This window comes from Pempheris klunzingeri, chromosome 8 (assembly GCF_042242105.1).
Source record: "Pempheris klunzingeri isolate RE-2024b chromosome 8, fPemKlu1.hap1, whole genome shotgun sequence".
Taxonomy (NCBI): Eukaryota; Metazoa; Chordata; class Actinopteri; order Acropomatiformes; family Pempheridae; genus Pempheris; species Pempheris klunzingeri.
Genome location: NC_092019.1, coordinates 14,707,794 through 14,735,495, shown reverse-complemented (window position 1 = coordinate 14,735,495; position 27,702 = coordinate 14,707,794). Strand labels below are relative to the sequence as shown.

Here is a 27,702-nt window from a genome sequence, read left to right as displayed (position 1 = left end):
TTGTTTACAGTTTGCTTTCAGTTTGTTTTTTGTTCTACTTAAGTTCTGCTTACTTTGGTTTATGTTCAGGAATAAGTATGAATGAAATGAATAGAAGAGTAATTGCCACATAATAACAAAAGGTTTAATCTTGTGTTCATCCCATCTTTATCCCATCAACACAAACACAAACTCTCTTCTGTTTGAAAACCTAATTCCACCAAACCTGATTCAATGCACATTCACGTCTCAGCTCAGCAGTAATATTACAAATTCACCATTATATGGCAAATGGAATGTAACATGGCAAACATTCAGAATTCAGACTGGAGGTAAAGTTTCTAATGCTGAAGATAAAGACAACACACACAGAGTTGTATCGTGTAAAAAAGAGAAACAATCACCTCAGGTCATGTAGACTTCGCTTAACCTTTACTATATTCCTGTCTGACAGAAATAGATTTCTGAATTGAAGTAGATATAAAAAGCATAGACCTTGAACATTGGCCCTGCAAGCTGGGCTATTACTGTGGAGGCTATCTTATTGTTTACAAAAGGTCTATAGTTTCCTCTCTCTGCATGGTGGCTCACAGTTTAGCACTGTGGCCTCATCATAAGAAGCAGGCCCTGGGGTTGAATAACCATCTTCTCCATCCACTGTATAGCTTGGCTGCCCTTTTCATATTTGCATGGGTTTCCTATGGGTGCGCTAGTTTTCTTCTTCACCAAAGTCCTGCTCCTGCCAATACGACTGAACAAGGCACTGGCTTTAGAGCTGTAGTTTTTTCTTACTATTGATGAAATGTAGAGGGGATATTTCTTTGCTGTAATCAACATGCAAAAATCCACCTTTTGTTTGGTTTAACACTAGTTTATGCTGTTATACTTTTGACACATTTTTTATTTATTTTCTACTCAAGTTACAATGCCGTGTGCTCCCTTGTTTCAGCTATTCCAATGATTATTTTTCATTGTAAAAGTTTTTGAAAATACAGTTTATGTGCAGTCAATAGGCCAGTGAATCTGACAGCCACAGGAGTACTTTCTGTCATTTACCTTCCATTTAAATCGCTCATTTACTGTCTTTGTCTATCATCATTGCACCAAGTTGAGCGTGAGTGTATAGCCTAGATACTCTATAATGTAACTGGCCTGACTTTAAATCTATCTAAGGGATTTTGGCAGATATTTCCCCTATTTCCTGCCACACTCCAGTATTTGTAAATGACAAAAATGGTTTAGATGAACAGGTGGAAATGAAATCCAAAAATGATTATTGATGAGTATTTTCTTCATCTTAACTTCGAGACATCTTAAGTATGCCTTGTAATAGTATAACAGGCCTCTTGCGCTTCAAGAGTTATAGGAACGGGCAGTGGAAAGAACTCCTGACACTGTTGTAGATTATGTAACAGATATTGTGCTTTTAGAGTCATTAACAATTAGGAGATCGCACATTCACTATGTTCAGGGACCTGTTCACATCCCAGAAGGTTTCCTTGAGAATTTTGTTTTTTTATATCCTTCCTGATCATCTTAAAGATGTTAGAAGTAGTGCTGCATGTGATATTTTAATTGATTGTCACCATTTTTTCTCTTTTTTTATGTTTCCATGATGATGTTCTGTAACCACAGAGAGGAAGGGAGCGGTGCCTCGGTAAGTATTAACTAAACAAAGTAATTGAGTGTAAATATTTGCTTTCATGTGAGCACTTTATCTACCTTTGTTGCACCTATGTTCACAATTGTCTCTTTTATTGCAGGTGAAGGTGGAGGGCCTATCCAAGGCAGCTTTAATCAAAAGCCTGTCTCCCAGAGTCGTGCTATCCAACCATCTCCTTCCTAAAGGGACCAAGATGAAGGTCAACCTAGAGGATCAGGGTCGTCAGAAAGTGTCCTTCAGCTTTGCACCGACCAAGAAGCCACTGCAGAGCCTGTTCTTCATCCCTACCAGCCCTGACAAGTCTGTCACTGAACCTCCCCCTGCCTTGTTACAGTCACCCTCAGACAAAGGAGAGCAGAACACGGACAGCAAAACTGAGCAAAAGCAGACACCCTTGGTGCCAACATCAATAGCAGAGACACAGTCTCAAACACCAGTACCGGCAGCCACAAAACAGAAAACAAATGACTTGGCAAAGATGCATTTCAAGAAGCAAATTCTCAGTGTCTCTGTGACTGAAGAGAAACCAACATCTGTCGTGTCGGAAGAACCAATTGCAACCTCTGAATTGCAGGTTTTGCCGAAATCAACAAGTACAAGTGTAACTGAATTCCCAACACCCCAGCCTCAAAATGCAGTCAGCGTCTGCCCCTCTGAGAATGCTCAGAATGAAGCCTCTGAGACAAAGGTAATCCCTAGCCTCAAGAAGCCAGCTGCTTCCTCAGGAAAAGATGGAGACACTTCCAGAAGTGCTGAGCAGGACAGTAAGGTACACAAAAGGAAAACCAGGTCCCAGTCTGATAGTGCTCCTCCTGGCTCAGAATCTGATGGAGATTCAGTCCAGATGTCTTCCAGTCACAAATCAGGTGACTCCAAAAGTAAAACAAATTCTGACAGCAGAAGCAAAGAGGTGAAAAAGTCTTCCTCTGGTTCACATGTGGAGGAAAAGGAAAAAAGTTCCTCTAAGCGGTCAGAGAATCATGAAAGGTCTTCTAGTTACTCCAAATCAGACCGTGATTCAAGATACACATCTTCACGCTCATCTCGATCAGACAAAGATCGCAGAAGGTCCAGGACTAGATCGCGGTCCAGATCAAGAGGGTCTCGAACAAGTTCATCTCACTCCAGATCAGAGAGATCCCGAGGAGACAGGGGATCCCGCTCTGAAAGATCATACTATCATGATTCTGATCGGAGGTCACACAGGAGTTCCCCACGCAGAGACAGAAGACGTTCTCGCTCTCGCACTGACAGAACGCGCGACAGTTCTGACTCTGAGGATGACCATAGGAAGACGAGGACAAGGACAAGTGACTCCAGTAGATCGTCCGTCCATGGAAGCTCACATAAAGAGTCAAAATCATCTTCCTACTCAAAATCTGAGAAAGCCTATAAATCTGCAGATTCTCCTCATTCTTCAGAGTTGGACAAAAGAACACAATCGTCAAAGTCTGAAAGGACTTCAAAGCGACTATCAGACTCTGATTCCCAGCGCAAGTGCTCTCCTGATCTGGACTCCAGTTACCGTAAATCTAGCTCCCATCACAAGTCAGAGACCAACAGCAAATCCACTTCTTCCAATATGTATACCCATTCTCAAACGTATGAAAAACGCCAAAAAAGCAGCTCTAGTGACTCTGAAGTAGATCATAAGGGAAAATCACAAGCCTCTGACAAAAGCCCTGGCTCGGATGAGAACTCTAAACACTCTCAAAAGAAAGCAAGTAGGCCAGACTCAAAACATACAACCCCTTCCAGATCTTCTGTGAAAACCAGTGGACATGAATGCACTGATAAAAATTTGCATGAATCATCATCCAAGAGAAAAGACACAAAATCATGTCCTGAAGTTGAGAATGAAAATGCCTCAGCTGTGACCTCAAGTGAAAGCCGAAAGCATTTAAATGCCACCCTGGAAAACTTGACCAACATGAAGGATAGCCTTTCTTCTAATACTCAATCACATGTGAACTCAAATGCAGCTGTCTTAAATTTATCCAGTAGTAATGATAGTATAATGTGCAGCCAGGACAAGAAAGTTGTTGATTGTTCGCCTGGGCCAAAGTCCTTACTTGACACAACAGATTTACCCTTCACACATGATGTCCAGCAGAACACTAAACCAGAGGTTGTTGAGCATAATAATGTTTTGACAGTCAACCAGCACTGTGGCACAAGTGTACCCCTCAAATCTGATCCATCCTGTGAGGAATCTGAGAATCCGCTGACACTCGAACAGCAAAATGTGGATACTGTGAAAAAAAGCAGCAGTACTACCAAAAAATCCCGATGGGATATTGTTGGGCAGGACACCTCAGAGAGTGATAATCCACAGAGGACACTTTGTGCAGAAAGTAAGCCTACTGTTAAAAGAGTGATCTCTGTCAAAAGAATAGAGTTTCCTAAAGACAATGGCCAACAAGACTCTGACATAGATACTATTCAGCATGAAGCTGAAACACATTCCAAACTGGTGAAGCAGGCTGAAATCTCAAAGCAGGAAGTCGTCTCAGAGAGCACATCCATGACCGGTAAATACAAAGACCAAAGCGAGCCTTCACAAGCCAGCACCAGCATCGACCACTGTGACTTAAAATTGAGTGTTTCTCAAAAGATAAACACAGTTGAGCCTCTGCACATATCTGAAACATCGCAGGTCGACAAAGCTGCACAGATGCAAATGCATAGTTGGAATGGCGATGGTCATGAGGAGAAATCCAAGGACGGTTCTCACAAGAGCAAGTTGAGTAAGAGAGCGACACTTAATCAGAATGCATTAGCAGGACAGAGTGAAGCCAGTGATAGTGACAACTCGGAGTATGACTCTGATTGCGGCGAGGCTATAAAACGATTGCACTCTGTCGTGGTTGTGCCAAAGAATTCTTCCATAACAATGGACTCGCAGGACACGGGAGCTCCAATAAATAGTTCAGAACTGCAGAATAATAAAATAACAGCTGAAGCGAATATCTGTGAAGTCCCAAAACAAAGGCAGGGGAGTCCTTCCACTGTGTTTGTGGAGACCAGCGGCCCATGCGCTGGTGTAAATGATTCATCCAAAATCAGCATGTTGTGTCAATCTCAGAGTAATATGATTGATAGCACCAGTCACTCGGAGGGTTCCAGCTCTATCTGTGTCCAGCCTTATATGGCTGGACATATGAGTGCTCATGAAAGTGCCACAGATGCTGCCCACAGCCTTGATAATTCCAGACAGTGTCAGCAAGGGCACCATCAGCATGATGTAAGCAGCAGAGGTGAAAGGTTGTACTCCCACTACCAACATGACGATTTCTCCCGTGCTGATGATGTCAATGCCAAGAATGGGTTCAGCCTGGGTTGGGATTTTTCACAATCAGAACAGCCCAGTAGTACATACCAGCAGCCTGACAGCAGTCATGGGCCGCAGTTAACGAACACTAAGCTCCCCAAAGGACAGGAGCACATGCAGAGTAATGCCCCTTGGAACCACCAGTCCCCAAACATGCAGACTAGCAGAAAACCCTACCTCCATTTGCATGAACATTATCAGGATCCTGCAGGTGAAATTCATCCTGACTCCCTAACTAATGACCACGAGGATTACAGTGGAGAGAAAACATGTAACCTTAGTAAAACTACTGTTGAATGCAGTGGATCTAACACTCCGGGGTCATCAAGCTTTGTACAAGGTCATGAAATAAGCAGCAACAGCAGGGGTTCTGGTGTGCCCGACCCCCCTAGAGAAGACAATTTTAGACCCCACAGAGGACGGGGCCCTCCTAAGAAAAGGCGTCCAGAGATCGAGTCGGATTCAGACAATGAAGCAGAAGCTGGGCCTGCAGCCAAGCGGGAGTGTTCAGGAGACAGTGATGTCTCTAAGGAAAGTCATGTCAAAGCTGAGGTGCACCGGCCATCACTCACTCTGCAAGACTTTCGAGACGCCAATAAATGGAAAGAGTCATCCAAGTCTAAGAAGATGCCCCCTTACTTTGACTTAATTGAGGAGAACTTGTACCTGACTGAGAGGTAAGGCATTGATCAAGCTGATTAACAAAGCAAATGATTTTGTTTTTACAAAAATATCCATACATACTATGTACATATATAGTAAAACATTCAAGTACTTTCAGGTTTTAGCAATGAAAGTTTTTGAATGTCTTTTGCAGAAAGAAGAGCAAATCTCATCGAGATATAAAGAGAATGCAGTGTGAGTGTCCAGTCCTTCCCAGAGAGGAGCGTTCAAGGGGAGTGTTGGCGTGCGGGGAAGACTGTTTGAATCGGCTGCTGATGATTGAGTGGTAAGCTGATTACAGATAAAGCTGAGACAACATGTAAGAAGTCAGTTGTTTTGTTTTTTTTTACCTCAAAAATACCTTAAAATACAAAAAAACTTTGAATTCTTCATATTTAAACACTTGTGAAATTTGTGGAGAAAGCTATAGGGACATACTATTTGAATTTTGGACAAATTTTAGAGTTTACACACCTGACAAATTATATTTGTTTGCTTTAGAAATATCTGTTAACATGGGTAACTAATAAGAGCAGGACAACAGTAAGTATAAATCATGCTGTTTACCATCTACATTTGGCAAATTCAACTCAAAAGTTTAGCCCAAAAAGAGACATTTTGTAATCAAAAATGTGTAGGAACCTGTTGACATACTTATGTAAACTTAAATATATCTTTTTTACTCTTTTGTATTGTACTATTTTCAATCTGTTTTTTTTGTTTTTTTTAATCAGCTCCTCGCGGTGCTTGAATGGAGCCTACTGCTCTAATCGACGCTTTCAGATGAAACAACATGCAGACTTCGACGTTATCCTCACAGAGGACAAGGGCTGGGGACTACGGGCAGCTAAAGACTTGGTTTCGTAAGCCTCTTTAAAGCTTTCATCACATTTTCCTAATAACTTTTCTAATATTTAATTTTGTGAATCTTTTCAATGTTTTTCAATTTTCAATTATTGCCACCTACTCTGGATTGTGTTAGGCTACATACATGTTGTTTTCACCTGTGTACATTAAAAAAGGTTTTGCTGAATGATTATAAGACGCCTGAAGATATTAGTTAATGTTCTTAAGCATTTTGGCTGAAAAAAGAGACCGGGTGATTGTCAAACCTGTTTGTTTTCATTACATTCTCAGAAACACCTTTGTACTTGAGTACTGCGGGGAGGTACTGGACCACAAGGAGTTCAAAACGAGGGTGAAAGAATATGCTCGCAATAAGAATATCCACTACTACTTCATGTCTCTAAGGAATAATGAGGTGAGTGATTATATGATGCATTGTAATTAATGTTAATCTTTAAACTGCAATAATGGTATAATAATTCAGATAAAGTGGCTGGCAGAAATGCTTGACATTGCTTTATGTCTCTTCAGATCATCGATGCAACACTGAAGGGTAATTGCTCTCGGTTTATGAACCATAGCTGTGAGCCCAACTGTGAGACCCAAAAGGTACAGTGACAAAAAATTTACTTTGATAATACCCTGTCAGGTTAATGTGATGAAAGCTGACCAAACTGATTAAGTATTTTTGATCCCTTTCCAGTGGACTGTCAATGGTCAGCTTAGAGTTGGCTTCTTCACCACCAAGGCTGTGGCTGCAGGAACTGAATTGACATTTGACTACCAGTTCCAGAGATATGGGTACTGTTTCGCTGCATTTTTTTCTTTGATTTTTCCCTCACACTTGTATTTTGCTACATGTCTGAAAACATAGATATGATAGATATGCTCACATACATGTTCATTAAGAACAGTTATTTATTTAACCACTTAACTGATGGTTTAGCTGTGGTGACCTTTAACTTTTGTTTTTCTTTTTTGTTTTTTTTTTCCAACAGTAAAGAAGCACAGAAATGCTTCTGTGGAGCACCCAGCTGCAGAGGTTTCCTGGGTGGGGAGAACAGAGTTAGTGTTCGAGCAGCTGGAGGGAAGATGAAGAAAGACCGCAGCCGAAAGAGTGCTCTGACGACGGTCAGTTCTTTCAGTCAAAAGTGTGTCTTGTCGTTGGCTTACACTAGGCTGGCAGTTAAGTTAATGTGGTTACTCTTCTATAAATTCCACAATAACTTAGTGAATTAGATTTTTTTAAATCCAACATGATGTTAGCTCTGTTATGTATATACCAGCTAAAATGTCTCCATGCAAATTTCTCTAAGGAAAATTTTTGATGACATCACTTCTTCAGGTTGATGAGGAGCTGGAGGCGTTACTGGAGAATGGAGAAGGCCTGTACGATGAGAAACAGGTGGTGTCTCTCTGCAGACTAATGGTCCGAGTGGAAACCATGGAGCAGAAACTCATTTGCCTCAAGCTCATACAAGTATGACCAGAGCTATTGATGCCTTCATTATATTGTGGTTATTTGTTTTATCCTTTGCTGTACCTTACAGGTTTTGTTTGTGTTGCACAGGATACTCAAAATCCATCATGTCTGAAGCAGTTCCTGGACCATCATGGATTGTCATTGCTGTGGATCTTCATGGTGGAGCTTTCTGAAGCCAAAGGCAATAGTGCCAATAACGTCAAACTTCAGTTAGAGGTGATATACTTTATCATTTTTGTATTAACACCTTAATAATGCTGTAACATTCCCCTGAAATAACAGGTAATTATGAAAGCAGACAACCATTTGCTGATTATCTATCATTCTATGTGCAGATTATGAAGACCTTGGCTGTGCTGCCTATTTCTACTAAGAACATGTTAGAGGAGAGCAGAGTCCTGACCTTCATTCAGAGATGGGCTCAGACAAAAATTCTCCCTCAGCCTGCTGAGATGGACGGCTACTCCAGTGAAAACACCTCCCGTGCTCAAACACCCCTCAACACTCCTGATGGTTCCTCCACCAAACTGGGACCAGAGCTGGACGGTGACACCTCTAAGCCTGCTGTGTACCGCCGCCTTAAAATCATCAGTGAAAACAGTCTGGACAGTGCACTCTCTGATGCTAGCAAAGCATCTGATGGGAAGGAGGAAGAGGAGGAGGAGGAGGATGAAGAAGAAGATGACTCTTCACATGCAGGGCTTTCTGGTGGCAAACAGTTGAAGGCTGACCCAGTGTGTGAAGCTACAGATCCAACAAAAGGAACGATGGAAGAGTCGGTAAAAGAGGAGGAGAAACAGGAAGAGACAGGGATGGATTCAAGCAATCAACACCAACCTCAAACTGAGGAGATAAAAGAAAAAATGGAGTTGGATTTGGAGAAGGACATTGAGATCAAAGAGGACACGAGTGAGGGTCAGACAGTTGAACTTGAGGGGCCAAAAGAGCAAAGTGCAGATCTAGAGAGTGGGGAGGAACAGTCTAGTCAGTCAGTGACAGAAAAGGCTGAACTGGAAGGAGACCAGCCCACCACTAAAGTTCTCGAGCCAGACAATCAGTCCATCCAAATAGATATTGCTGATCTTCCACCCGAGCAGCCTTCAGAGAATATGGAGGCCCAAGCAGAGACACTAGAGGCTGAGAAACCGCCTCCTGTAGGTGAGGCACAACCTGGTGAACCTACCACTGACGCTGCCCCAAGCTCTGAGACCCCGGAGGCCAGTATGTCCACTGAGGTGATAGCGACCCCTGTGGATCCATCAGTGATAGGAACTCCTTCTCAAGATGAAGAGGAAGGTGTCTCAGATGTGGAGAGTGAGAGGAGTCAGGAGCCCCAACTCAGTGTTTTGGACATTAGTGGCATGGCTGCCAGGCTTCTGGAAAGCTGGAAGGATCTGAAGGTGAGCTCAAATAGAGTCACTTTTTTTTTTTCATTGTCAAACATGCATAAAAATGTAAGTTCTGTTTTTTTTTCTCTGTTTGTAATATATTTGCATGCTGCTAAAATTGCATGAAGTCAAAGTTGTGGTTGTCCTTTCAGGAGGTGTACAGAATACCAAAGAAGAGTCAGGTGGAAAAGGAAGCAAATGGTAAGTTTAATCTAATACTGGTTTTTTTTGGCCTAGACTTTTTCCCTAATGACTTTGACTAAGTACATTTTCTTACAGATCGCAGCCGAGATCGAGACACAGCTTTGACGCCACGCACTACTTCTGGTAGCCGAGAACGTGAAAGGGAGCGAGAGAAGGAGAGGGAGCGCGACAGAGACCGAGATTATGACAGAGACAGGGATCGAGACTGGGACAGAGACAGAGACAGGGACAGAGACAGAGACAGGGACAGGGACCGAGACCGAGACAGGGACAGGGACAGAGACAGGGACAGGGACAGGGACAGAGACAGAGACAGAGACAGAGATCGTGACCGGGACCGTGATCGAGTCTGTGATAAAACTCCGCGCAGCGCTGAGAGACGGAGGAGGCGCTCCACTTCACCACCCTCATCCTACGAGAGGAGCAGCCGACGCACTGAGGAACGGTAAGAATTCTTGTAAAAGGAATCATGTCTTCCAAGCATAGCGTAATCTTTGTACAGTTGTGTATTATTGTCATCATTCAAGTTTCACCATTCACCTATGGTCTTGTATTCTGGATTTTTAAGGTTTGACCCATCTAACAACAACAAGACACCAAGGGTTGGTGGCAAGGAGCGCAACAAGCTGTCCACAGAGGAGCGTAGAAAGCTGTTTGAACAGGAGGTTGCTCAGCGGGAAGCCCAAAAACAACAACAGCTTCAACAGCAGCAGCAGCAACAGCAGCAGCAGCAGCAGCAGCAGCTCCACACTTTGGGTTATGACCCTGCTTTGGCCTATGCCTCCAGCCCTGGCTTCATCACCTACCCCCCAGGGTATCCCATCCAGACCTTTGTAGATCCCACCAACCCCAACGCAGGCAAAGTATTGCTACCCACCCCTTCGGTTGAGCCCACCCTGAACTATGAACAGACTCCTCTCTCAGACCTGGGACTGACCTCTCCATCCTCCACATCCCAGGCCACTCCAGTCTCTAATCTTTCTCAGCACATCACCACCACCAACCTCGCCACTGGCACCCCCCAGCAGTACACCCAGCCAACTGTAGCAACCCAGGATGCAGGCGTAGCTGTACTCTCTGTACCTGCCCAGGCGGCCCCTCAGGTACAGAGCCAGCAGAGCTACACCACTCTCTGGGATCCCACTACTCAGCAGGCAGTAACTGTGCAGACACAGCCTGCGCAGCAGTACGCCACAGCTCCAACACAGGCTCAGACACAGACGGCCATCTATTACCAGGGCCAGCCGTGTCAAACCATCTACAGCATCCCCACCGCCTACCCTCAGGCCAACACTCCTGTCATACAGGTAGGGTGCTCTCTGCCTGGGTCTTTAAGATTTCTTAATTTTTCTCTTGCATGTTGAAAAGCATAGATGAATTTGTTTTATGCTATAAAGCCATTTTATATTCGGGGTGGAGCAATTGAAAATGCTTGTTGTTGGACTTGATATGTTCCTATAACAGTCATGTTACCTTGAGACTGCACAGCTCATTTCCATTTTAATTTTAGTACAATTGTATTAAACTTTATAAAATCATAAGAAATGAAGACACTATATGCCCAACCAGTGTTAGTGTTTCAGCAGTATCTTCAGCTTTAAATGGAAACTGTCCTTTACAGTATAGCAACATGCACATGTGTATTAAACCATTATGGAACACTACAACACAATGCCGCAAGCACTAACCACACAATAATCAATTATACTCAATTTTTGAATGTCTAGACCCGTGTTTCCCAATCTTGGTCCTGGGGGTCCACTGCACTGAGTGTTTTAGATGTTTCCCTGCTCCAACACATCTGAATCAAATGATCAGCTCATCATCAAGCAGAAGCCTGATAACAACCCATTCAATTAAATCAGGTTTGTTGGAGCGGGGAAACATCAAAAACATGCCCACAAGACCAGGATTGGGAAACACTGGTCCAGAGTAACTGTCTGATCTGACTGTACTTTGTGTTTCTGAAGGCGTACACTGAACCCACAGCCAGCTACCTGCATGGCCAGCCTGTGTATCCCGGTCATCAGCAGGGAGTAGTGGTGCAGCAGGCAGGCACAGTCACCACCATTGTCACATCCCAAACTGTCCAACAGGTAGACACACACACACACACACACACACACACACACACACACACACACACACACACACACACACTCTCTCTGTCCACTTTCCAAAGCACATGGAGCGAAGAGACATTTGCAGCTAGCCCCTGCCAGATGAATAACGTTAAAGCTACCATAAAATGTGTCTTTACTTGGAAGAGGATGAAGGGGCAAGACATAACACAATGACGGATAATTCATAACTGAAATCTAAAAGGATATTATTTCAGGAAGGAAAGGTAGTTTGGTTTAAAAGGAGGGGAAAATTTGATCATGTCATTGAGTGCTGTTTATATTCTTGAGCAGCATGAGGTCACGTTAAAGATTCACTGTTTTGAAGACTTTTATCAGGCAGCGACCACTTTTGCAGATTTTTAGAAATCTGCTTTGCTACATGTGACTGTGAGGCAACCCTCTTTCTATGTCTGCATGGCCACAAGGGGGTAGCATACAACTAAATTATGCAACCCTTAAGAGCTGCAAAATGCAACTCCAAGACCTGTCTCATATAAGTGCCTTTTAAGATGGGACTGAAGTTCAAACAAATAAAGGAAATGGCTCAGTGGGCTCCATTTGTAAATAAAAAATGCAGTCATGTGTGTTGTAGAACTAGAGTTGTCATTTAAAATGCAGTTTAAGCAATTGAAGTTCTTTCTCCTAAAATCTGCAAGAAATTCTAGGTACTTCAAAGTGAAGCCACATCAATTTACTACTAATACTAATTTTGTATTTCTTTTCCTCTCCAGGAAATGATTGTACCCAACAATGTGATAGACCTGCCTCCTCCCTCGCCCCCCAAACCCAAAACTATCGTCCTACCTCCTAACTGGAAAGTGGCTCGGGACCCTGAAGGCAAGATCTACTACTACCATATTGCCACAAGGTTGGTATTGCTGTGTGTCTGTGAAGTGTGTGTGTGTTTGTACCTCTAGAAACCTCCTGCATGTATTTGTATCTGACATTATTTCCCTCTGCACATTAGGCAAACACAGTGGGACCCTCCGACCTGGGAAGGAAGCAGTGACAACACTAGTGTGGACCATGAATCGGAGATGGACTTGGGAACACCCACTTATGATGAGAATCCTTCCAAGGTGAGCATTCAGCAGTGATTTTTTTTTCTTTAAAGCGCATTATGAAATGTAAAATATCTGTAGCAACTGTGCTAGACTTCTGTGTTTTCTGATCACAGCTACACAGTGGAAAGGACAATGTATGTTTCTACTTTTGATGATGAGGAAGTATCCTCTTCGCTTTTTCATTTGGTTCCCAGAAAGTTTGTGCTTGGACGCGTACATGATTATAGTGTTTGTTCCGTGTGGTAATTGAAGATGCTGCACCAGTGATTACTTTCAGCTGTGTCTCAAGGGAAAAAACATCTCAGCATGACACCATATTCACTGGGTGTTATGACCTCGCCGATGAATCCTCCGTGTTAAATGGCTTCATCAGAATCTACATGGAGACAAAAAATTAGAAGAGAGAATCATCTCACCCCACCCCCTGCTCAGCTGTCTGTTCCTTAGCCTCAAGGCCGTGAGGGGAGGGGTGGCTCAGCTCATCTCTTCTTCCTCTGCCTCGTTTGTTTTCCCTCTTCATTTTCATCCCGACTTTGAGGATAATAGAAACCATCTGGTTGACCCAGCATTCATTTATTTGTGGTCTCTTGTATTATAGTCTGACTACACAAGTGTCCCTTTTTGTCTCTTTATAAAAGATGTAACAGAGTTGAAAAAAGCATCAAAAACTGAGATGGAGACATCCAAATTTTCCATGCAACATTTCCCGCCAAGAACAGCTACAAGGTCATGGACCATTTCCCAGCGTGTGTTTAGACAGTGGTGGTGTCCACGTCCAGCACTTGAAACTATAGCACATGTTCTGCACTTGTAAAGCGTCCAATTTCACCATTTCTGGATTCCTGGCCCTGGCACTACGTGTGTGTCTGCTGTGCTTGCATTTGATCCTCACCACTTTGTTGTGGGTATAGGCAGTCAGCTGTTGCCTGCTTGCCTTTGTTGTTGAAGGCTGGGGCCAGAGAGGCAGCATCCTGGCAGGATATCCCTGCTTTGTGTCAAGTAGCTCGTGAGCAGGTGCTGTTTGATGCCCCACTGACCTTGATAGCTACTGTTGCTAGCCAGTTGCCATGTTTGATTGAGCCAATGCACGAGTTGGGCTTCACTTGTGACTTTAAAGGTAGAAACTTACTTTGCTGGATTATGTCAGTATGTATACATGGTAGTGCTGTCTTCCACAATAGTCTGACAGACAGATGAAAGAAGAACTGGATGGGGATCAGAGGACAAGTTGCGTTTGCAAAGCCAAGAGTTTAATGTAAAAGTGTTGTGAATTTGTTTGCAAACAAGTAATTTAATCATCTCATTGGTCTCGTCTGTATTGTTGTTACAGTTCTCCACAAAGACGGCTGAAGCAGACACTTCCAGTGAACTGGCTAAAAAGAGTAAAGAGACATTTCGCAAAGATGTGAGTCAGTCTCTGTAAACAATGTTTGCAGTAATGTTATTTAACTCCAGATGTTTCAATGTTCCAAACCTCTTCATGTTTACCGAAGTAAAGTATTTTCTCTTATTAACAACTGTGTGTGTGTGTGTGTGTGTGTGTGTGTGTGTGTGTGTGACTAAGATGTCCCAGTTCATAGTGCAATGTCTAAACCCTTATCGGAAGCCAGACTGCAAACTGGGACGCATCAGCAACACAGAAGACTTCAAACACCTGGCTAGAAAGGTAAGATAAAACAATAAGGTGCTTACACATGCACTTAGAACTTCCACAAATGCTGAGAAGCTTTGAACCTTTCCTTGGCCTCTACGTGGTCAGAGCACAATGAAAGCATTGGTCAGCTTTTAACTTAAAAGGAAAAGTTTTCAAAGTTCCCTCAAACCAGAACTAAATAGTTGAGCTCCCACGATTTCATTCTGCAGCCAAATGTTTTTGCATTGTGCCTCTGGAAGGAATAAGAACACATTGTACATGTAAACTATTATCTCCCTCTCTTTTGTTTTACTCATTCCTTTCCAAAAGCTCTTTTCAACCAGCGTCTCTTCAAAGGACAGCATTCTGTTTTTCCTTGGTTCCTGATGGGTCCATGGATAGTGTATGTAGGGAGTGGTTTGCACTGAGTGCCACTCGGACATACCAGGACTCTGAGAACATGGGCACAATAAACAGAAAGACGAGTTGGGCTTCACTCATTTAGAGATTGCATTTTATTGTTTCAAATTATAAAGGGCAAAGTCTCTAAAAGAGAATTAACCATCCAACCACTCTACCACAACTTAGATATACATTATAATTATATCATTTACTGCAGTCTGGTGACAAGAAACATGTCTAACTCTCTCCTCATCTCTGCCTGTTCCTCTAGCTAACTCACGGAGTTATGAATAAGGAGTTGAAAGCTTGCAACAATCCTGAGGACCTTGAGTGTAATGAGAATGTGAAGCACAAGACCAAGGAGTACATCAAGAAGTACATGCAGAGATTTGGCTCCGTGTACAGGCCCAAGGAGGACACCGAAGTGTACTAGCCTCAGAGGCCACAGATGTTACACTTGCTCTGCGCTAACACAGGAGAAGCACAGATTTGCCTTTTCCATTCACTTCGTCACGTATGTACTGGCCAGCCTGAGCCGTGAAGTAGTTTATCATGCGTATTTATGACTATGACTACTTGCACTGCTGCCCAAGAAGCTCTCCAGGCCCCGTGGATCGGAGGAGGCCCATTCTAGAGAATGACGGAGCCTCGAGTGACGCCGAACGACCCGAAACTCCAGGTGCAGTGTTTGCGCAGGATGACACTGAGGGGTGCTACAAAGACTAACATTGTCAATGACTGTTTGATTTTAAGCATTTTTCTTTTTCATTTGTGGCTCTTAAATGTTCCCGAGATGATCACCTCAATTCCACTTTTTAAACTCTTCTAGCCCTGAATGAGGATTAATCAAAGGAATCAGTTTTTGGTATCATATATATCAAAGTTTCTTTGTTACTTTCCACTGTTAAATATGGCTCTATGACAGTCCAGTCCCCCCCCCCCAAACTTTGTTTTTCTTGTGCACTCTTAAACCCCCTGCCACTGACTCTGTATCTGGTGCTGCTTTTAACTGGGCTGTGGAGGTCCAAGCTTCCACTCCTCAAACCCTGCCTTCGTAACCACAAGACTTTGGAGCCTCCGTTGTTTTATGAATGCATGATGTAGGCTGAGGTCAGCGTGGTATCCTTATGGAAATTCCTACATTTTCCATGTCTCCTGCTTCATGTAATCTGCCCTCACCAGGATGAGTTTTTACTCAAAATACACTTGGGGATCAGCCAATAACCAGCAGGTTGGTAGTGGGAAAGTGATCAATATTTCCATGTCTTTTATCAATTTATGTATAATAATGGGAGCAGGGTTTGAATGCTATATTCGATGTGCCGTTTAGCTGTGTATCAATTTTTCATCATTTCCTGTCCAACCCCTCCCCCAGTGTGTTGCCCCGTTTCCTCCTCTTGCAGGAATAATGCTGAAAAATGAAGGTTGTAGTTTTGTAGGTTGTTGTTTTAACAGTTTATAAACATCTTGTGTGTTCTGGTTCTTTTCATCATTTTATGTCCTAGTGAGACCCTAGACAGTTCGGCTGGCATTGCTCCACTTATTAATCATCAACATTTTTACGGTTGTCAAGGTAGTTTCATTAGCATTAGGTCACCTGTTTGTTGCAGCCTATTAAATTGCATTAAATAAAGTTCCAACATATGTACATTGCTTTATATGTGAATATATTGAATAATAGTTTTGGGAATGTTTAAATAAGCATAAACTTTGTAAAAGGACTATAATTTCATGATTGAAAGTGTACATAATGTCCTCCTGATGCAGTTCCCACATCAGTCTGTCAAACTTAGGACCCCACTGACTCACAACCCTCTATTTTATTTCAGTGGTGGGGGAGATTTTCACGTTTTCTTTTTTTGTTTTTGTTATTATTTTTCTATGTACAAAGCAAGTTTCACCTTACTCTACTGTAAGTATTGTGTAAGCACATTGTCATATCAAGTGTACAAACATTTTAAAAGATAATAAACTTTTTTTGTAAAATTACATCCGTTTCCGTGCTGAGTTCTCTTGGGTGTCAGTTAAATAGATTCGAACAGATCTCAGCAAATGTGAGTGACCTCTGTTACATGATTAACTGCTGAGTGCACACCCAATCCCATTTTAGATTGGCTCCCTCCTCTAATAAGGAGTGCACATGGCATGAATGCCACTGCAGCACATAAGCAGTGTTGAGCCAGATGTTTGGCCCCAGTAAAGGGAATCAAAGTGATCGACTGCCTTCATTAGAGACATTCAGTTTGCCCTAAATAGAGAGACCCGTGACGAGTGGAGAGAGGCACTGCTGTGCTTCCCCCCTCTCTCTCCTCTGTCCCAACCCCCCTCCTAGTGAACGCACATTCCGCAGCCCCATGCCTGTGTGCTCCAGACCGCAGTTAAGCAGTCCCGTCTGGAGTGTGTGACGGCATGTAACATTGCCCCAGGCCAAGCAAGATGCCTGCTCTCACTTAAAACTGAATGCAAAGAGATCATTAACAGATTTGAGTTCAGAGCAGAGCAGAGAGAGAGAGCAGGAATCAGATTGTACCTCGGTGAGAAAGAGGAAATTTTTCTCCAAAATACTTTGGATGAAGCTGTTATTTTCATTTCACCCTCAAATTATTAAATACCTCTTAACTGATCTCCCTCAGGGTTTTGGATAGGAAATGCTCTTATACACTAAATCCCTTGGTAAGTGGTAGTAAATTCATATATGTGCAAACGTCCTCACTATGAAACCAATCAAGTGGGTTTTATAGTTTATTGTAAGTGACAGGCATGCATATAAGGCTGTGGTTGTCAGCCATATTTCAATGAAAAAGAGGGTACTTGCAATTCGGTATAAAAACATACATAAATATAAAAGCATATAACACAGTATCCAAATAACATAAGCAATGCTGGATTTTATGCCACAGTTGGCTAATAAGGCTAATTGTCTAAAGCCTATGGGAGATATGACACAAAGATACGTAGAAATAAAACCATGTGTGTCAAACTATTGAGAATTTTGTTTTCTCATTTGCTCTTTCTTAGCCCTATCAGATGGACTCAAGTACCCCTCCTCATCTATGAATTACTTCTAGCAAACTATTAGCCAGCTACCATTTTTACCATCCATTATTAATAGTTATATTAGACAATATAGACAATTTATCAATTCCTTAAAACTATTTCAGCTAGTTACTTTTTGATATTTAAACCGTTTATCTCTTACTTTTTGCTATTTCACCATTCATCCATTACTTTAAGGTAACTATTTTATAGTTACACATTACTTTTATATATTACATTTACCCATATATTTTAGCCAGTTCATCCATTAGTTTAATCTAACTCTGTCTACTGTTTATCCATTTATCTTATCCATAAAAGCAATGGACAAATAGTTTGCTAACAAGGGACAAGGCACAAACTAGTTTTCAGTCTGTCTTAAAATTTACTATTTATTGTACTTTTTCCAATTAATTGACCTTCTCCACAAATACCGACCTTTAAAAGTAACCGCAGAAGTAGTCACTGGGGTGCACACACCCCTGGTTGAGAGGCAATGATCTACAGCACAAAGATCAGCCTACGTATGACGAAATCTTCGAAGTCTTTCTGTCACAACAACAGAGCAATGACTCATCAAAGTTATTTATTAAATGAATAAAACTCTTACAAAAACACATTGAGGCATACGATTAGGAAATATATACACAAAACCATACATGGCTGGCATTAAAAAAATATCAAACCATCTGAGGACATCCCATAGTGTAACTAGCACACTGCAGATGTCTCTGGTTCTCATAGATTTTATTTAGTTTTAGACTTAAAACAGTGATGAAATAAATACAAAAGCAAGATGGCAACTTGGACACGAGCATTGATGTTAACAGTGTCTTTTTCTTCTATGTCTAGTATGAGAAATCAAGGTGACAAAAATGGAGCTGTGTGTCATGAGCCAAAGGAGAACAGATTCATTTCTATTCCTTTTCTTCAGTCTTCACAGTTCTTAAATGATCTCACTTTAAGCCATGACATGTCAAAACAAAGCAACATTTAAGAAATTTACAATTATAGATGATTATTAGGAAGAGCTAAGAAAGGTGTTTCTATATTTCACAGAATGCTTCATTTTCGTGTCTTCTGATGAGATTTGAAACATCCGCGTTGCATCATATATCCTCAGTGTAAATAAATACCAAGGCTACTTAGTGACTGCAGCAGAAGAAGGAGGAGAAAACAACAACAGAATAAGGTAAGAAAATTTTAAAACAATCTAGTGAGTAGTTCCCATCTACGCATTCGATAAAGTGTTCTTATAAAGAAAATAGTAACTGCAAGCGTCATCAGGTTGGTTAAGAGGATTTAACCCTCAAGGAATCTGATCACTTGGCCATGTAAACCCTTAACTGGGTTTCTTGGAGTTTTCTTCTCTTTTTAGGCATGCACATGTGCAGGGAAATGATCCCAAATAGGGAAAGTCACATCATGTTGGAAAGCAGTGTTGGAAGAAACCATCTCCTTTTGGCAAAAATCAACTGCAATACCAAAGTGGTTGCTGAAATTGTGATTCATAAAATAAGGCTGGCCAGACAGGAAAGTTGATGATCTAAGCCATGCACATTTGTTTACAATAGCACGTGGAAGGCTGGGGTTGAAGGGGGCGTGGGGATAAATCTGATTACTGTCCAAAAAAATGTAAACAGTGGTTTTCGAATGATCACACTCATGCGACACATGTAAACACATTATTCTGTTTCCTGCCACTAAATACCAAATACTCACAACAGGATTTGTGTGCATGTAAACGACATTGTAAATGTACTTGTTGTAGTGTATGCGGAGGTCATTGTAGGTCTAATCCAATCTGACCAGGTTTCTGCAGCGTCCATTGAGCAAGGCTTTGAGGCTTAACCATAATTGAAAAAAGTTCCCTCGGTAGTGGCAGAGAGAGGATGTGTCATTTCACAGGAGGAGATTCTTTCATGCAGTTGGATCCAAGGAAAATCTAATGGTGATGTAAACTGGGGTAGAGGAAATTGTTAAATATCTTTTTCTCTTAGTAAAAACTGAACCATAAGTGTCCGACAAGGCGATCACAGCCATCAACGGCAGCCTCCAACAATGACAGAGGTGTTGGTATCAGAGTGCCTCTCTTGTCATTTCAATGAAAGTTCTTCACTTGAGTCTCAAATGTGTGTTTGAGGAGCTGTCAGACCACAGACACACCCTGCGTGGGGCTGTTAAGAACTGTTACCACGTCAGGCCTCTCGATGCGGGCCAGTGCAGAGCACAGCAGTCCCAGAGTGGAGCCTTCTTTCTGGGCCCAGTTAGAGAAGAGTGTGTGAGCGGGTGCTTCTCCTCGCCCAAACAGGTCCAGCTGCTCAGGCTCATAGCCCAGTGCTGCACCCAGCTGTCTCCACCCTCGGCCCCCTCCCTCCTGGAGGAGGCGCTCCACCTCTTCTTGTCTGTGGGGGGGCAGGTTGATATACAGACGGTTGTCCTGCTTGCTGTCCCTCTTGGTTCCTGTGGAAACACAAACAGAGTTAGCTTAATGTTTGGTTCATTCTACCAAACTAACTGACAGAATACAATGATAGGCTTAAAAACATAGGTCATAGGACGATAGCTCTTTCTTTTAAGAAATACAATTAGAAAGCTTCCTCGTCATTATTCGTGCAGGCATATAGACATTGTTTTCTTGTACACAAACAAACTTATGTTTACATTCTGTGTTTCTTTCCGAAAACCTCTGCGTGTATCCTTGATGCCTAACAAATGTGGCAAAAGTATTTACTTCTTGTTATATAATGTACAAAGCCTAATATTTTGAAGCCTGAATTGTTTACATCCATGCTTGCTGTCGATCACTGCCAGTCTAATAGCCTGAAAAACATACATGTGCGTCTTTGTTTAAGATACAAGAAACAAATCGGGGGCTCCCTCACAAAAAACACTGCTCCATAGCTAGTAGTGGTCAAGTACTCCTCAGGGAACCTTTAAGAGACACGTTCCCAGAAGAGACAGAACTCTAATACAATTCATTGTATTAGAAAGTCTCTGTTCACTTGAGGTTTTATAAACTTTAAAGTAAATTCTTAAGTATTACAAGCAATGAGGTAACGTGATTAGTATTTGTTAACATTCTTGCAGCCTTCAAGATTACATGTGATCTCCTTTTTCTGTCTTTCTTCAATACCCAAATAGCCAGTAATGACATCAATGTAAACGCATTTCTGCACATCGAGTTAATAAACGTATAGATGTTTAGTGACCTTAAAATGTCTATGAAACTTCAATCTAGTTTAGTTTCAAAGAGCCTTTGTCTACTTCACCTTTGCTGGGCTGGTTGTCCTGTAGGCTGTGAGAGTCCAGAAAAACGCCGCTGTCACTTTGGAGCTTTTCTCCCTCTGGAGATGTTCCCAACTCAGCCGCACGGGCCTTAGAGAGAGCCTTCTTCTGTTTACATGATCTCCAGCTGAGAAGAGCAGCGGAAAACAAGTTCAGTTAAGCTAGCCAAAGTGAGCTATTTTGGATCCCAGAGCAAATTTTGTAGTAATTATTACATCTATGTAAGGACTAGGACCTGTCCGTGGTGGAAACTCACCATTTGTAAGCCACATAAAGAAGCAGACCCAGCACCACGGCTGCCAGAACAGACACGTAGGCCAGAATGTTGTTGCTGCCACCCTCGTCCTGTGGGGTAAACTTGGGCGTTCCAGGGACAGAAGTGGACTCCATGTCCTCCTCAGTCACGTCATCAACACCTTGCCAGCGCGAAGCATCACGGGTCGCATCAGAGCCCTCCAGAGCAGGACGAGACAGAATGTGCAGCTTCTTATCTATTGAGATTAAGGAAGGGAGAGGCGTGTCAGAGACAGTATAATTGCATCTACACATATGCACATGAGAAACACATTTGGGCTGCATAAATTAGGGCCAGAAATAATTCCACAGCAGTCTGTGTGCCTGGTGTAATGATAGCCTCAGTCATCCCGGTCCCCTGGGGTTTTGAAACCTTTCATTGCCCCTGTTTCCAGCCTCATTCTCCCTCCTACGGTCTGCCTATTTTAGCATCAAACACCACAAGGTACTGTGCTGACCTCTCGGGGGTCAAAGTGTCATGCCATATGGACCCAGAGTGTGTACAGATGACCTGACTCCTGGAGAGCTAGTGAAGCCATTTAGGAGCAAGCAGACTAGTTGTCAGGGTCAGCAGCCTCCCTTGGCCTTTCGGGTTCTTAGGGGCAGTTAACCTAAAGACCTGTCAAGCTCATACCAATTGGATTACAGCACTTAAGTTGGCTCTTTTTTCACTACTCATGTTTCCAAGCTCTGAGTGTTACAGAGTGTTCAGATGAGGTGTGGATGCAGGTGCTGACCACATGTGCTTGTATTCTCACAAAACCTCCCACTCCCAATCATCCTCCCTTTATCTCATTCTTTTATCTTTTACTATTGCTGCCTCTCCCTGCATTAGATCTTTAAAGAATACAGCTGGCACTTTTTTTATGTTTTGTCAGCAAACTCCATTAAGAAACAGTAGTTGAAGATATAAATTATATTAGGCTTTGGCTACAGAGAATGCTTAATAATACAAGCTCCACCAGAGTTTGTCTGTAAAAATCCAATGTATTTTTCACAGTTTAATTCTTCCTTATAACTCACCCATGCAGAGTGTGTCGGAGTTGGGCATGCAGGCTCGGATCTCCACCTCACTGTCAGAGCACTGAGTGCAGGTCTGGCAGGGTTTGGTGCTAATACGCTCCTCCGAAAATGTTCCCGGGACACAAATCTGGCACTGCGTGTCTCCCTGTAGTCCACACTCCCGGATAACACCCTCACCACGACTGCACTTGGAGCAAGGCGCGCACAGGCCGTGGGTGCCAAGAAAGAAGAAGCCGTTGTCACATTCACATTGTGTGTCTTGAGTGGCAGAGCACGAGGCCACAGTGGGGACACTCAGTGGGCACTTGGCACAGGAAAGGCAACGGTCGAGGCCTTCAGATGAGGAAAATTTTCCTGGGAGACAGATTACAAAATCAGTATTCGTCTGGATAATTTGCATTTCTTCCACAAATATCAGTAGCAATGATGAGACACTTGGACAGATGGCAGAGATAATCATAAGGCAAGCAGGAAATATATTTTACAGTGGTGCAGTAACATTAGATCATAATTGCTTACCCTGCGGGCATGGTGTGCACTTGGTATCCTCTTTCCCACACTCTACTTCCACTCCAAAGCCAGCAGGACACAGACTGCAACACTGCCCTGATTCTGTGAACTGGCCACTGGCACAGGCATCCCCGAGAGTAACCTGTAGTAAACAAATTACAGGAGGGTAACAGGGTTACAGTTTTTTTACAGAGTAAATAGCATTGCTGTTTAACTAACAAAATCTATCTTGTGCTTTAAGCCATTTCGAATTTGGGATTCATATTCAACCGAGGTAGTCGCAAAACAAGACAAGGAAAGGAGAGGTTTTTTTTTGTCCAAAGAGTTTTCTGCCTTACGCCACATGTGGGAAGGAAATCACACACATCCCACCCCTGTGCAATTAAAGAAGCGGAGAACTGGGTGAACTGAAAATGGCCTTTTTATCTTTCTATCTGCCTCAGTTTTCGCCCTTAAAGTGTTCTGAGCCCTTATCTGCAAGTGGGTAATGGAGAGCCCAGCTTGAGTTATGACATGAGGGATAGATCGGACATTCCTAACGGCTTGTGCAGCAGGGTTGGTGCCTGACAGGAGTGGCTGGCTTTAATCAGATGGTTTTAGACCAGTGGAAAGAATAAGACATGAAGGGGTGAAGGAAAACACTCAAAAAAGGAGGAAGGAAGAAGTAAAAAGAGCTTCCGCCCTCCCACTCACTCCAAATAAGTGTGAATGACAATGTGTAACTTTGTGTGCGAATACAGTGCATGTGTGTGTGTATTTCTTCACATCAGAAAAGGAGGGGGAGGTGTATAAAGGAGACGGTTCCAGCCCCAGGCAAGGGTGTCAGTTAACCAAGACTGCCCAGCATGCAAGTGTCTGTTTGGGTGAGAGGGAGCCTTTGAAGTCACCAAGCCCTGCAGGTGTGTCTTATGAAGGTCAGTATTTCACTGACTCCCCTTCTCCAGGCTCTGAACAACGGCATCTTAAACATGCACACATTTAAGGGAGATTGGCCTACTCCGCCTGGGGGCTGACAAGAGCAAACAGATGTCTAACAACTAACCTCCTGCAAAGGGGAAAAGTAACAGCTAAACAACCCACTGATGTCTCTCTTTGTCTCTGAAGTCTGCCAAGAAACACATGCAACGTGTGTGAACCTGTAGGGCCTCCAACAAAAAGCCCACCAGAAACACACACACACAGGCACACACACTATGCCATGCCCCCAGTCACAAAACACTGAGTGTGTTCCATGTTCCACGCTGATACTACAGGAGAAACAGCTTTGAAACAGAGCTCGCCCCGTTCCAAAAACAACAGCCAGTTTTACTGCGGCGCTTACAGAGGAGCCTGATGATATCTGAGCACCAGCCACAGAACCCAGATCAGAGGTATTAGGGTGTTGGGGTAGTAGGATCCAGCAGGAGGATGTTTGGAGTTGGCAGACTGTGACCAAGCCTGGACCATAATAACTTGTAGCACAAAGGCTTCCTGGTAACTCTGGTTGGCCCTCGACATGTGACAGATGGAGCCCCTCTACTAACACAAGCTGACCTCTTAGTCCTCAATCTATACTTTGATAAATATTTGGTGACAGTGGATCTGCTTTATGTTTACCTCCAGCCTGGATTTTTGTCATTTTACAGTGCCTGGTGTGAGTCTGTCTGGAGGGCCAACTCAGCTTAGAGCAGGAACTGCCAACGGACTAGCACTTCACCCATGGTGCCCAGTGTGCAATAAAATATTTAGTGCATGCCCCACTGGAGACGAGTGGGAACAGTGATCTACTCAGTGGAGAAATGACTAAGTCCTTATCTACTGTATATACAGTATGAAATAGTACTACATACTGATATCACTTAATGTTTCTTGATATGAAAACTATTTCATTACACAATTAATATTCATTACACTTAAGACTGTAATGAAGTTTTGATTTCGAATTAAATTCATCACCATAAACTTTAAACTATTATTAACCATTGTGAAACCTTTAACATCTTATTATATTTGCCCGTGTTTCTATTATACTATAGTTTGGCATCATTTTCAAGCAAACATTAAAGCAGTGTACATGCAGAGAGTATTCAGTCTAATCTGTTGTGCCTTGGGGGCAGAAAGTCTGAGGGGAAGGGGGCTGCAGTTGCTTTTTCCAGTTAGGTAAGAAGCTGCAATCTGAAGGGATTCCCCAGTGAGAACAGACGGACCACCGAGGAGCACTGCTTTCAATGGGGCTCTCAACTCCACGGCTGCCGGAGTCAGTCAGTCATCGGGGATCACACACACACACACACACACACACACACACACACACACACACACACACACACTTTATTTCAGCCTTCTCAGTGCCTGAAACATTTTCTGTGTCCTTTTGAAGTGAGACCACTTTTGAAGCACGTAGGCTGGAGTTTCCACAGTTAATCTAATCTGCGTGAAAATAAACACACAAAAGGATGCTCTCTCCCTGTGAAGACAGTGACCCATGAGCCTCCACAATCCGGCTGTGACAGCAACAGACCGAGGTCTTTTGGCTGAGACAGCCTGGGCTGAGGGAAAGTTGTCTAACCCTTAGCTGAACATCTCATCTCCACCAATCATTGTCATTAGTATGCATGAGAGACAAGCTTTCTCTTTTTTCAATCAGAAAGCTCACCCAAAAACTACAATCCTGAATCAAACAGGACAGCAATCAGTGATCCGTTCACTATTAATGTGCTGATTTTCAACTCTCACAAAAGGGTTGAGAAGTAGATCAGACTTCTAAATGATCCTGGGGTCTGCCCTCAGGATAAAATCTGGTTAACTACTCTATGGAAATTCAAATGACTGTGGTAACAAACTAAACCACCACCCTACTCACGCATACACACACACACACACACACACACACACACAAACACACACACACCACAAACTGGGAGAAAATGATGATAATTGCTTTGCTCCGGATATCCAGACCCCAGCAATACTGAAAGCTCAGCCACATTTTCACCAAGAATTGCAACAAATATGGCAACATGTACAGTAAACTGCAGCCAACATGAGCCTGAATAACCAGTAAAAAAAATCATGGAGTGTAAGATACAATCAACCTCGGCACTAAATTATCCAGTGAGTAATAAAAGAAGAATCTGACAGCACAAATGATACCTTTTACGCAGGCTTAAGAAACACAAAAATATAAAGCGTGTTTGCAAAGCAGAGGAGAGATGTGTTTTAGATCTCATACAGACACCCTTTTCATATCATAACCTTATAATAAGAAGGAGATACACATCTTTTCAAGAGCTGAAGTTTTATCTGAACACTTTGATCTAACAGAAGTGCTTTGACTCTGAAGAGCGTGTCCAGACAGGACTACAAGCCCCATGGGCTTTTTGAGGTAGATGAGTGTCAAATTATTGTCTGCAACTGTGGAGGCAGAGGCCTTCCTTTCACACTGATCCCGCTTTAATGCTATGCTATCAAACACCACTGAAACTATCATTTGTTCCTAAAATACATAATTTATCACAGTGTAGGAGCATAATCTTGGTAAACTGTGTGCTCCTGTGTTTTCGTCTTGCTTCAGTCTAGCACATAATCTCCACATTTCTCCAGGATGTTTGGTGAACATGGAACTTTACAGCAGCCTGTGTAGATAGGCCACAGTCCAGGATGTGATTTGAGGAACAAGCAGCAACAATATCAAAATAAGGAGCAATTAAATTCCACCATTCTTTGGTTGTGAAAGACTTCAAAGGAAAGACAGGATGAGATTTGATCAGATGTCTCTCTTTCTGTTGTTTGCCAAAGACACAATGACTGCAAACAAGTTCAACAACAGAGGCCATGTGACACAGCCTTAATGAAATATGGCTCTGTGGAATAAAACTGATTTCCTTTGGGAACAATGGTACAAAATTAAACTCAGTGGCTGAAGCTTACAGTGGCCACTATTGCGGTGTTAGGATGTTAAGAGTGCGAAAAAAGAAAGCACCAGATTACAAAGGCTTTAGGGAATATGTGTCGTTTAGTTAGTAAAGCAGTATTTAAGTGTTGCTTACATTTAGCAGAAGAAGCGCGCAGATGAGAAACGATCTCATGTCTCCAGTCTCAGAAATCCTCCTCGGTTTGGAGCGGACAGATTGGTGCGTCTGAAAATCTCTGACAGAACTTTTTTTTCTTTTCAGTCTGCAGCTCTCAGCAGTCCCATAAAAAACGTCATGAAAACTTTTAGTTCTCTGAATCTAAGTGTGACACAAAACTGTGACCAACTTCTCATAAAACGCGCTGGTTCCGTTGACGGCAAAGTTGGGTTACAGTCCGGTAATCAGACGTCTTTACGCACGAGAAAGCAGCTTTAAAACGCAGGTTGAGTGATTCGCAGAGTCTCCCAAAAACCATTTCCTCCTTTCACCGCATTCCCTGCTGATACTGTGAGAGTTAACACAAAGTTTCTTCTGTTTCAGCTGGCAGGATGCACGGGCTGCCACCTCTCCTGCAGCTTTGCAGCAGATGAGGCAGGAAAAAAGCTCCTGCAAGCTCTCCTGGGCCTTTTCTCCTCCCATCTTCTCAGTTTTCAAGCTGGCTTCGTGATTGGCTGCATCCCTGCGACGCGCAGTTAGGGACAACAATGTAATGGAGGGCAGAGAACAGCAATCAGGTCTGACAGTTGTGACAGCGTGTGTGTGTGTGTGTGATTATGTTGTCAAAGGAGTGATTGACCCTCATACACATGCTGGAATCAACAAATATATAAAAAAAGAAAAAGAAACTGTACTGTTCTGTATGAAAATATTACCCAGCAG

At 42.8% G+C, this 27,702-nt stretch overlaps 2 protein-coding genes across 3 annotated transcripts; one reads left to right on the top strand and one right to left on the bottom strand.

The window, feature by feature from the left end:
* The first annotated feature begins 1,760 nt into the window (after positions 1-1,760).
* setd2 (SET domain containing 2, histone lysine methyltransferase) lies at positions 1,761-16,768 on the top strand. 2 transcript variants are annotated; one of them, XM_070834879.1, is made up of 20 exons: positions 1,761-5,650; positions 5,791-5,922; positions 6,371-6,499; positions 6,774-6,897; positions 7,014-7,091; positions 7,186-7,283; positions 7,481-7,613; positions 7,828-7,962; positions 8,053-8,181; positions 8,301-9,365; positions 9,506-9,554; positions 9,633-10,002; positions 10,126-10,420; positions 10,517-10,864; positions 11,528-11,653; positions 12,412-12,548; positions 12,648-12,759; positions 14,075-14,149; positions 14,309-14,410; positions 15,051-16,768. In XM_070834879.1, exons 1-20 carry the CDS (start codon positions 1,836-1,838, stop codon positions 15,210-15,212), a joined length of 7,614 nt encoding a protein of 2,537 aa, XP_070690980.1. In that variant the 5' UTR covers positions 1,761-1,835; the 3' UTR covers positions 15,213-16,768. The 2 variants fall into 2 exon arrangements, with proteins under 2 accessions (XP_070690980.1, XP_070690979.1); XM_070834878.1 differs by having other exon boundaries at positions 10,126-10,864.
* Positions 16,769-18,449: 1,681 nt separating this feature from the next.
* nradd (neurotrophin receptor associated death domain) lies at positions 18,450-27,384 on the bottom strand. Its single transcript, XM_070835608.1, has 6 exons — positions 26,959-27,384; positions 22,940-23,072; positions 22,421-22,774; positions 21,360-21,594; positions 21,088-21,230; positions 18,450-20,278 (listed from the first exon to the last, which is right to left on the bottom strand). The coding sequence occupies exons 1-6, from the start codon at positions 26,995-26,997 to the stop codon at positions 19,965-19,967; spliced, it is 1,218 nt and encodes a 405-aa protein (XP_070691709.1). The 5' UTR covers positions 26,998-27,384; the 3' UTR covers positions 18,450-19,964.
* Between the last annotated feature and the right edge of the window lie 318 nt (positions 27,385-27,702).